The sequence below is a fragment of the Azolla caroliniana genome, unplaced genomic scaffold (assembly GCF_043228905.1).
Source record: "Azolla caroliniana isolate FFs.n. ecotype wild unplaced genomic scaffold, voAzoCaro1.0.p SCAF_6, whole genome shotgun sequence".
Lineage (NCBI taxonomy): Eukaryota > Viridiplantae > Streptophyta > Polypodiopsida > Salviniales > Salviniaceae > Azolla > Azolla caroliniana.
In genome coordinates this window covers 1,591,418-1,603,739 of record NW_028230441.1, presented here as the reverse complement: position 1 = coordinate 1,603,739, position 12,322 = coordinate 1,591,418, and the positions used below count along the sequence as shown (strand labels likewise).

At 41.2% G+C, this 12,322-nt stretch overlaps 1 protein-coding gene across 1 annotated transcript; it reads right to left on the bottom strand.

Annotated features, from left to right (window-relative positions):
* Positions 1–241: 241 nt before the first annotated feature.
* Positions 242–2,355, bottom strand: LOC147862463 (uncharacterized). The gene is made up of 3 exons (XM_087321420.1): positions 1,621–2,355; positions 741–1,163; positions 242–594 (listed from the first exon to the last, which is right to left on the bottom strand). The coding sequence occupies exons 1-3, from the start codon at positions 2,182–2,184 to the stop codon at positions 514–516; spliced, it is 1,068 nt and encodes a 355-aa protein (XP_087177546.1). The 5' UTR covers positions 2,185–2,355; the 3' UTR covers positions 242–513.
* Between the last annotated feature and the right edge of the window lie 9,967 nt (positions 2,356–12,322).

The following is a 12,322-nucleotide window of genomic DNA, read 5'->3' as shown; positions in this document are numbered from 1 at the left end:
TTTATTAGCACATATGCAATACAACAAGACATATCACAATCCATAGAAATGGAATTCATGGACAGACGGATATTGCCAATGTCATTTGATATTATTGGAAATTTTGAGATCATCAAGGGTCGAAGGAGGATATCCCGTCAATGTAGGTGAAGCATTCATTTTTTTAGTTTGACGCTAGCATATACCATATGCCATTGTAGGAATGTTAAATCAAGCTTCGTCAACATATCTATTTGTTTTCAATAAAAAGAGTTTGATCACATATTTCCTATCGACAAAGTTTAAAGGGAAACAGGAATTCTGAAATTTGAGTGATTATATCCACATGTTTGAAAGATACGACCATTATCTTATAGCATGACAAAAAAATATATTCCATCACCAATGCCAAATTATCTTACATTAGGCTAGAAGGTGACAATACTAGAAAACTCAAGTTTCTTCCGGAAGATACTTTCTTTATGTATTGCTACTTGAACTAATTTGATAGGTGGATGCGTTGTTTTCATACTACTACTTGAAATATACATGTAAGAAGTCCATAATTGTTGATTGCAGCTCTTCAGTAGATAGCATTTGGTGAGCGTGGATAACCTGGTTGCAAGTACAATAAAGTAGGAACTTGAGTTCAAAATAATAAGATCAGAAAATGTAATGTTTTTGTATTTGTAAGAGAGATCAAATCTTCAACTAGGACACAACATTAGAGAGGTTAAATATGTCACTAATGGAGTTCATACCTTGGCATAAATGGAGTGCAAATAGAGAGTTGAGGTGGCAGAGAAAGTAACACTTTGCACATCAAGTGAAAAAGTTTCTTCCAAGAAGCCAAGAACATTTGACCAAATACCTCTTTGTTTAGGATGACTTAAAGTTATGAACATGTCCATGGTTCCCCAAAATCTTATTGTCACACTAAGTGGTTTTTGAAATCTAGTAGTACACCTCGATTTTCTCTCAATAACTTCAGGTTCATATTGATTATATTTGTGGGCATTTTGGTTACATTGAAGTATGGTTTTCTTGGAGATCATATAACCATTGCTCCGTTTCTTGTCAACGTGTGATTCTAGTTCAGCTTTCACCTTTCCTAAATCATTAATTTTTTCTTGTAAATGTCCCACATAGTTGATGACGTATTTAACCATTGTACACCTATCTTGCTGCAAAAAAAGAAAACTACATGTTACTTATTTATTGCATTTCTTTACTGATATTTGATAGGTAAGATTGTAGGATCAAATTTATATTTGGCATTTTAGAGTCAATGAGAAGATAGTGAAACGTAATTATGACACTTGATTGCTATTTTCATACTCTAACCACTGCGTTCCTATGGATGCATCAAAAGGTCTTAGAGCCTTTCATGATCATCCAATTTCTTTGATTCGAGCACATAAATCATATTTTGAGACATGCACGTGGTGAAGAAAGTTTATGTGTAGAGTGGTGAGACACATATTATGTTATAAGTTATAACTATCAAAGTTTTTTATGTGACATATGAAGTCAATCGTTTCACATTGTAGCATTAATCTTCATTGCCAAGCAAATTTTATAATTCAATGAAGCATATGAGAGATATAAAGTAGGAACATTTATGTTTATTTATATTCTTACCTTGAGGTTTAATTGGGGTGGGAGTAAGGAATGCAATGCGTTGAAGAGGTTAGACATAGTTTTACGACGTTGCCGCTCTGAATTTATATGTGTTTCACGGTATAGAGATGTACCTTTGCGAAGGGTTGTTTTCATAGTGCTGCAATTTTTTATACCAGCTTTAGTTGACAATTGTGAGCTTGCACTAGTGACAAGATTATCACTATTTTGATGAGGATATCCAGGAGGAGGCCTTAATGGTGTGAGAGAAGGAATGCATTCTTCATTGTTGTTTTGATTCGTAAAGGAATCAATACATCTTTTTATGGTTTCATTTGGATTGGGAATGTTGATGCTATGGTTATTTATTGTGGTTATAGGACCTCCAATATCATGTATTTGCCATGAAGAACTTTGATAATCTTGAAACTCACCATCAAAGTTCAATTCATGATTATTACCAATGCTATAAATATCATCATACGACAACAATGCACCAAATGAAGGGTCCATTCCATAATATTGACTAGGTGTGAAGTTGTTGGAAGAGGTGGTGGTAAGGGGGGAGGGGCTGATCTTCTCCATAATGCAAGCTAAGGTTAGGGATTGCTCAAAATAGTAGCAAATTTACCCTACTAATAAATCTTAGGTATGGATATGATTAACATTAATGGAAGGTTAATGAGATCGAAGACAAGATAAGCATAGAGAAATAGCGGCCATACTTAGGCAAGATAAGCATAAAGAAATAATGGTCACAATGTGTGTGATTAAGAGAGGTGGCTATGAATATTTCCTATTTATATTAAGCAATGAGCTTTAGAAACAACACATTAATGTACCACCATTGGTCACTTATTACAAATGCTCATCATTCTATGTTACTGTCTATGTATTGTACCTTGAAAGTTGACACACTAGATCCTAGCATGCTTCTTTCACATCTTTAAACGGTGGTCTTTTAATGTCCCTCCCTCGTAATTTGCCATCATCACCCATCTAGCCCCATTGCTTTCTTTTGCCTTCCTTCCCCTCTGAATTCAATATGATAATAGATAATAACGATAGGGCTCATAGAAAACCTTTTATCAATACTCAATGTACCTACTAGTCTACTTAATTTCTATCAAGACTTCATAGGACATGTTGTATGTCTCACATTGTGACTAATGTGTTTTACTCTTCACAATGCCTCGATCGCGCTTTTAGATAAGGGGATGTTTATTTAGTCAGAGCTTGGTGGCTATTTTTGAAAAGTTGAAAATCTTATAATCTCCTCATCCCTGGCACGATAGGCTTGTAAGATTTAACAATATCAATTTTAATTCAATCAAATCGTGTAATCCCATTTTTAGCTTGGCTTGCATGTTTTGATTTTTTCCCCCGTTTTTTTAAAGCATTCACACAAGTGTAACCCATAACATCCCATGTCGTCATGAGATCGTGTCTTCCTTAGAGACACCAATGATATAATTTGTATAGATTACGGAGGCTTACCATGTAAAAGGAAATGTTAATCTAGGTCCAAGTTAAGTATGTGACATTAAATCATTCTAGTGTCGTACACATGATCAAAAGCTTTTAAATCCCCAAAATTACATATAAATATCCTAATGTTAAGTAACATATAGAATTCCAGACATTCAAACAGTCCTTTGTAAACATGACATGCATCGGCATCCTTACCTATGTAATAATGTTTGAATTGAATAGGCTAAGACCTTATTTTCTTGAACTCACGTGTCTTAAGATTAGTCGTTTTCGTCTCTAAATTTGTGCACTTCATGACATGATGATCCGAAGTGTTACTTGAGTTGATTTGGACATCCTTGTACCTCATGGAAGAAGCTTTGGACGTGGCTATTTAATCTAAACCAATTATGACTAGAATGATTCAATAAAGGGTAGTTTTTTATAATATTCTAGCATACACATTTGTTTGCACGTGTAGCTTCTTGTCTTGGAAAAAGACATTGAGATTTGCCAATATTCATAATTCTTTCCCATTCTCTATGTTGGTAGGTCTGCTAAGGGAATAACATTGCAAGTAACTTTTACTATAAAAGAAGATGGTTCTTATTTATTTGATCTAAAATGCATCATTATCTATTTTGATGTTGATGTTGTTGTCGGACAATTTGGATCCTCACTAGGTAAAATTGGTTAACCTATGTGACTGATGCACATAAGTAAGTGGCCACACTCCTAAAGTAAAGATAGAGATTTTATGAGATTCATGATTTCATATGATTATTTTAGTATACTTTCAATTGATATGGTTCCTGTTTATAAGATATAAAGCTCATCCTTATTTATTTTGATGTTGAAGTTGTTTTCGGACAATTTGGGCCCTTACTAGGTAACATTGAGTAACCTATGAGTCTGGTGTATAAATAAAGAATAAGGGCATGGATAACTTAAAAAACAAACAACTCAATTTATGTGGGAGGCGATATGGTACCATCAAATGTGAGCAACTTAAAGGAAGTTTTTGTCTGCCGCTTATGCACACATGTTATTGGCTGTATTCAATTTTAGCATACTAATGCAAAACAAAAATGATGATTGAAATTGAATATCTTGACAATATGGCATGAAGTTGTGCCTTCTCCTTCGAAGAGCTAAGGAAACTACTTTACCTATGGTAAACCATGACATTAGAAGTGCAAAACCATATTATTAGACCCTTTCAAATAGAAATCAATTGTGAATAAATGCACATATGACCTACCATGCCCCTAAGGAAGAGCAAAAACGAGACTCCATTAACATCCCATATGACCATTTATTCTACAAGTGGCTTGAATAATGAATTTGTCTAATAGTTAGATTCCTCACGCACATTCAAGAAAACATTCTATCTTGTTTCTTCTAAACTATTGTGTTTGCTTTTTGGCTTAATCCAAGCATTGTTGTATTTGTTATAGTTGAGGCCATTTTGTAATCCTAGCCTTGCAGTTTGAAAATACACAATTAAAAGCATTGGGTACAATACACAATTAAAAGCACACATGAGTATGACCTTTCCAAAGTCATACAAATTTGTATCGACTTTCCTCAAAGTTGAAAGAAGATTTCCTTGGGTATATATAACCAATGTATTTAATAAGTTATTTGAAAGGTTTCTAGACATTCAACTAGTAAAATCTACGTTGGCCTAAAACCAACGTCATAGGTGGATATGCATTGCAATGCCATATGGAACAATTGGCATATAAATAACTCAAGGAACATCTCTTCTTGTGAAGATGTTTTTTTAGAGTATTACTTGTAGCATTATTGCTCCAAGCTTGGAAATTTGAACCTATAAATGATGTGGAACCACAAATAAAAGAATTATACATGCATTGTAAAAGGACCTCACTATCAACAAATTTGTACTAAACCTACAATATTTCTTACAACTAACATCTATTGGTTGTAGTTTTGGCAAGATCTTTTGGATGTGGGTTCCCTGACCAAGACTTTTTTCTTGTTTAAAAAGAAAAGAAATGATGCACCTTAGTATATTACTTGAAAACTGTACATATTACTTGAAACATGTCATATATGCACTCTCTTGCTTTCTCAACTTGCGGCATCTCAACCTACGTGGTCTTCCTGTGCCTCATTCTCACCAAAGCGTCCTGGATATAGAATTTGTAGATGACACAACGGTCTACCTGCAAGGGGACTTGGAAAACCTACAAAAGCTAGAAAGTGGGTTAGCCATATTTTGCAAGAGATCCAATGCCATGATCAATTGGCACAAATCTTGTGCAATATGGCTTTCTAATGAAACACATCCTGCGTGGCACCCACATCCTGCTTTCAAATGGATCACTCAAGGAGCGAGCACCAAATATTTGGGTTTCCAAATTGGTTTCAACATACCATCGGAAACTATGATTACACCCGTTATTCATTCCATTCAACACAAGTTGATACATTGTAGTTTGAAAAAACTGTCGCTAGCAGCTTGCATCATAGTGGCAAACCAGGTACTACTCGCAACAACATGGTACAATCTATCATGTTGGACAATCTCCAAGGAAAGTATACATAAGATTCAACGACTGGTACGCAACTACATTTGGTCTGGTAAGGAAGATCACATAACTCGCACCAAGGTGACGTGGCCTATACTCACAACACCTAAGTCGAGAGGGGGATTGGGTCTTATTGATCCCCTCTCACAATCAAAAGCCTTACTTGCCAAAATTGTGGTGCAAGGACTCCAACCAGGAAATGACTATTGGAAAATGCTATTGCGATTACGTTTCGCTTACTTTAGGCCACGAAAAGGGGTCAATTGGGCCCCCCAAACGGGATGGATTCTAAACATGGATCTCAAACCTAGTTTCTCCCGCCAATTGGAGGATAGTGTCACGGATCATAAACTCAAGAGACAAGCAAGAAGATAACCAAATGGACAAGAAAGAAGATAGTATTAAAGGAAAGACTCCATAACTAGTGTTGTTCACCTTGAATTCCTTCAAGGTGAACTCCTCTATTTATACTACATGGCATGCATACTTGTTGCACGCATGTGAATCTACAATAGAGCATGTAGGTATGCATGCACGTGCCAAGTGTAAATACTACAAGGGAGCAATTATGCACATGATGCTAGCAAAATAATAAGGACCAATTATATACATAACTAGTACTAGATATCTTGGTTAACTCATAATACTAGATTATAACATGGTCGTGTCAAGAGTTCGAATCTTGACATTATCCCCCCTCTTACGCCGTCTTCCCAAATCGGCCGCTGGTTTGTGGGGATATCGGTGATGAAAATCTTGGACGACCTCTGGGGCATTTTGTAAATTTGCCGATGGTTCCCATGTGGCCTCAGACATGGGGTAACCCCTCCATAGGACGAGGTATTGCAAGTGTCGACGGTGCCAACGCAAGTCAAGGATTTGGTCGACCTTGTATTCCTCCCCTGTCGTCAATTGCACAGGTGGTGGTGGTGGGTCTTGACGTCCTGGGAGTTGTGAAGCATAATGGGGTTCGAGGAGGGAGACATGAAAAACATCGTGAATCCGGAAGTTGGATGGAAGGGCGAGCCGGAAGGCAACGAGATTGATGCACTCGATGATACAGAATGGTCCCAACTTCTTGTAATCAAGTTTCGCACATGGACGAGTAGTAGAGACGTGTCGACGTAACAACCAGACCATGTCTCCAACGACAAAGTGTGGAGTGGAAGATCGATGGCGATCAGCCTGCTTCTTGTATCGTTCACTAGCAAGACTAAGCTCCAAGGATAAATCATGATGTAGTTCTTCCAAAATGCGGGCGCAATCCTCCGCCGAAGGGTTCACGGAAGTGGTAGGAAGGGAAATGTTGAAGCGAGGATGTAAACCGTTGTTGGCAAAGAAGGGAGTGACGCCATTCGATGCATGGAGAGAATTATTGTAGGCGAATTCCACGAGCGAAAGTAAGTTGACCCAATCATCTTGTTGGTAACTAACCGAGCACCGAAGATACTGCTCAAGGATTTGGTTGACACGCTCCGTTTGCCCGTCAGTTTGGGGGTGATAAGCGGAGGACAACTTGACAGAGATGCCTAAAGTTTGTAGCAGGCGCTGCCAGAAGTGAGAGACAAACTGGGGTCCACGATCCGAGATGACATCATTGGGGAGTCCATGCAAGCGTACCACATTGTTGAGTAGGAGATGCACCATTCCTTCTCCGGAAATGGTTTTGGAGCATGGAGTGAAGTGAGCCATCTTCGTAAACCGATCGACAACGACCAACACCGAGTCATAGCTATTGACCAAGGGTAGATCAGTTATCACGTCCATAGAGATAGAGGCCCAAGGACGACGAGGACATGGAAGCGGTTGTAGTAAGCCGTATGGCCGATGATGAATGGCTTTGGAGCGAGCACAAACCTCACAACTCTTTATGTATTCTTTGACCAACTTCCATGGTTGTGGCCACCAATACCCCCGAGAGATTAGCTCGAGGGTTTTCGCAACCCCGAAATGACCTGCAAGTGGGTCATCGTGGCATTCCCGCAACACCCGGGTGCGACATGGGCCCTCTGGGACGTATAAGATCCTTCCTTTTGGTCTCCTTGGAGGGGTTTTGCAGACTATCTCGAATCTCGTTGGCGAACGCATCGGTCTTGGATGCATCAGTGATTTGTTGGAGTAAAGAATCATCCTGCAACATACAAGTGGCAAAAAGATGCAATTGGTCGGGTTTCAACAAACGTCTAGATTGTTGAGCATAAGCAGCATCCCTAGGGCGGAGTGCAAGGTCAGCTCGACGAGAAAGGGCATCAGCCTTCCCATGTTGGCCACCAGGTTGAAATACGATCTCAAAATCGTAGTCAGAGAGAAATGTCGACCAATGGGCCTGCCTTCGATTCAAAGTACGAGTGGTGGAAAAATAAACTAAATTTTTATGATCAGTCACTACTTGGACACGATGTTGTGCGTCGACCAAGTAGGGTCGCCATTCTTCAAAGGCAGCAATGATAGCAGCAAGCTCCTTGTCGTAAATGGGATAATTGATTTCAGATGCCGTAAATTTTTGGGAATAGTAAGCCATTGGGTGCATTAGGTTGTTGTCGTCTGCCTGGGATAAGATGGCGCCAATGGCAAAGTTAGAGGCATCGGTTTCGACTTGGAAGGGTTTTGTGGGGTCGGCATGTAGCAGCACCGGGGCAGTGATGAATGCGTGTTTGAGTGAGTCGAACGCATTTTGTGCCTCCGAGGTCCATAAAAATGGAGTGCCTTTATGGGTGAGAGCGATAAGAGGTTGTGCTAGGGTGGAAAACCCCTTGATGAAGCGACGGTAAAAATTCGCGAAGCCGAGGAAGGATTGCACATCTTTAAGTCGCCTGGGAGTCGCCCACGCCTGAATGACAGAGACCTTCTTCATATCCATGGTGATGCCAGTGGGCGAGATGATGTAGCCCAGAAATTCGATCGAGGTACGATCGAACTCGCATTTCTCGCCTTTAGCATAAAGGCCATGCTCGCAAAGTTTGGCAAGAACTAATCGGACTTGGCGAGTGTGCTCCTCCATGTTTGGCGAGAAAATGAGAATATCATCGAGGTAAATGACAACAAAAAGATCAAGATATTCCAGGAAAATATTGTTCATCATATGTTGAAAAACTGCGGGAGCGTTAGTAAGACCAAAAGGCATTACCTTGTATTCGAAATGCCCATACCGGGTTCGAAATGCGGTTTTCCATTCATCCCCCCCCTTGATGCGTACTAGATTGTACGCTCCACGCAGATCAACTTTGGAGAAGACACGCGCAACTCGGAGCTGATCAAGGAGTTCGGGGATCAGAGGTAGCGGATAACGGTTGCGCACAGTGAGTTTGTTGAGACCTCGGTAGTCGACGCATAAGCGTAGAGAGCCGTCCTTCTTCTTCACAAATAAAATGGGGGCCCCGGCTGGTTACTTAGAAGGTTGAATAAAGCCTTTCTCGAGGTTCTCATCGAGATACACACGAAGGGCCTTCAACTCTGGTGCAGACAACGCATATAGAGGACCAAAGGGTGGACACGCACCTTCTTGAAGATCAATCAGACAATCGTAGAGCCGGTGTTCAGGCAAACGATCAACATTGCATTTTTCAAATACGTCAGAGAAGTGTTGGTATTTTTCGGGAATAACATGGAGTGTGTTAGAAATGGCGCCACAAACAAACCCATCCTGGACCGATGATAAGGTAGTCAATTCGGAGTCGACTGTCTCCGAAGGATAGGAAACTTAATTTACCTTCATACTTTTGCACGAGCATCTTGGCTTGCTAAATGTGATCGAGTGGTTGCACCAATCCACTATTGGATTGTGCGCCTCCAACCACGTTAGTCCTAAGACGATCGGATGTCGAGGAGATGCGATGAGGTAAAAGGTGAGCTCCTCTTGGTGTGAGCCCACCCGAAGCCCTAATGGGATTGTAGCTTGAGTAATTGCACCTGACGAGAGGACGCACCCGTCGATAGCTTCAACTAGAATGGGTTTTGAGAGGCCAACGACAGGTACGCCATGTGCTTGGGCAAACGCGACGTCGATGAAGCAAGAAGATGCCCCAGAATCAAGTAAAGCAACAAACTGAATGGAACTAGAGTTAAACGAAAGCCATACCTCCAATGTGAAATTGCCTGATGGTCCGGCAATGGAACCAAGAGAATGTGGGCGACGGGAGATGTCCAGTTGCATGGCTCCTACTACAACCGAACGATGTTGTTTTCCGGATGTTGGGGTCCGTTAGCTCGATGGAATTGTGGGCGAGTACTCCTAGGACAATGGCGAACGACATGACCGGAGGCGCCACAATACATGCACAAGCCATTAGCCCGCCGAAATTGTCGTTCAACATCAGTCAATGGCCGAAATCGGGCTTGATCAATTTCCATGGGGACAGGAGCATCTGCCGAAGTAGGCGAGTGTGAGGATGCTTGGGGTTGTATGACCGGGGCATGGCGTGGAAGTGAATGAGGTGGAACCCAAGTCCAGCGCTCTTCTTGGCGAAATTCGAAAAGACGATTGTCACAATGGTCTGCTTGTGAAATCGCTTGGGATAACGAGGTGGGCTCCAGAAAGTTTAAGAGAAGATTCTTGACATTGCTTCGAAGACCGCGCAGAAAGTGATTAGTTAAAGCTTGATCATCCCAATTGACGTCGCATGCTAGTTGTCGAAATTCGGAAGCATAGACCGAAGTTGCACGTGAACCTTGTTCGAGTGCATAAATCTTGTTAAGAGTTGTACGTCGTCAGTCTGTATCGCCAAATGTGGCCTCTAACTCGGCGAGGAAGGTAGGAAAGTCCTCCAATAAAGGTGATGAGGTTTCTACCAATGGTGCAAACCAAGCTTGGGCCGGACCAGAGAGAAGGGTGCCCACAAGGCCGACTTGTCGAAGACCATCTCCATAACGTTGAGGTTGTAGCCGAATGATAAGTCGAACTTGGTTGATGAACCCTCGGAAACGTGACCTCGTTCCATCAAATTTTTCTAGGAGGCTAACCTTAGGCTCAAGAAACTGTGACGAAGCTAGGCTAGATGTTGGTAGAAGATCGGGCTCTAGGCTAGGTTGTTGTGGGAGACTAGGGTTCGGGGGTTGTGAGGATAGGGAGGTACCAACTTGAAGTTCTTCTAAAGAATTTCGAAGAGCTTCATTTTCAAGCTGTAGTTGTCGTAAGGCTACCATTATTTGGCCTAAATCACTAGTTGAGTCGGACATAGCTATGGCTTATGAGAGGGAGAGCTATGAGGATGGGAAGGTGAACAAACTGTCACGGATCATAAACTCAAGAGACAAGCAAGAAGATAACCAAATGGACAAGAAAGAAGATAGTATTAAAGGAAAGACTCCATAACTGGTGTTGTTCACCTTGAATTCCTTCAAGGTGAACTCCTCTATTTATACTACATGGCATGCATACTTGTTGCACGCATGTGAATCTACAATAGAGCATGTAGGTATGCATGCACGTGCCAAGTGTAAATACTACAAGGGAGCAATTATGCACATGATGCTAGCAAAATAAGAAGGACCAATTACATACATAACTAGTACTAGATATCTTGGTTAACTCATAATACTAGATTATAACATGGTTGTGTCAAGAGTTCGAATCTTGACAGATAGATTCAGTGCATCCATGTGGAAGGCATGATGTGACATTAGACGAGGGCTCAAGTGCAATCATCCGAGTTCCAAACCTGCTTGGTTCAGTCAACGTATCCTATGGAACCCATGTATCAAGGATGAATCTCATCAACTACTTGGATCAAGTAAGGGATTGTCATGGGGATACATTGCAGAAGGTCCAGGAAAAGTATAGAATGTTGGAGACGGTTTCTATCACTACCACTACAAGATGAAGCCAACATACTCCATGGAATTAGGGGCAGATGGACTTTGAGATCGAAAATCATTAACGCTCTACTGATTAGGGAAGCTGCTACTCAAAGGATGACAATGGAGAAATGGATAGGCTACGAAGAGGAGGGATCTTTGATCCCGAAAGGTAGGGGAACACTAGACAGGACCAAAGGCTCTGAATTGCGAGACACACATAATAATGTAATTCGAGTACTCACTTATACTGGTCATAAATGGATTGTAGATCCTGATTCGATCAAAGTCCAACCCGATTGGCACATATGTGCTCATGAAAACACATGGCTACGTAAGGTCAGTTGGGACCCTTTGCAATGGACATGGCATGATCCTTACGCGGGGTAAGGAAGCAAACCCATCCCTTTCTTCTAATTCACAACTAGATTGGGTCGCCACATTCTAGCTGCTCAAACCGCCCGAGAGCCGGCTGTTGCAAAGGTCTGGCACACATATCAAGTTTCTCAAACAATTATCACCAAGTTTTGGCAGAAAATCTAGAAACAACAACACGCAAGGCGAATTACCACATTCCAATGGTTGTTAATACATAAGGCACTACCAGTGGGAGCATGGCAACGTGGGAACCTTAGCTCACCTAATTGTGTAGAGTGCCCAAATGCAGTAGAATCAATACGACGCGCTCTGTGGGACTGCCCAACATCCCATCGAATATGGCGGGGGGTTGGCCACTTTTTGCAATTATGCCAGGTGCAAGGCTCAATCACGTGGGGAAATATATGTTGGCTATCATGGCAGACCCCAGTTGGTAGATACGAGCATCAGGAGGAGGGGATGACTTTGGTGATAAAAGCACAAGAGGTTTTTTTCTCCACCATCGGCAATGTCCACTCAACTCC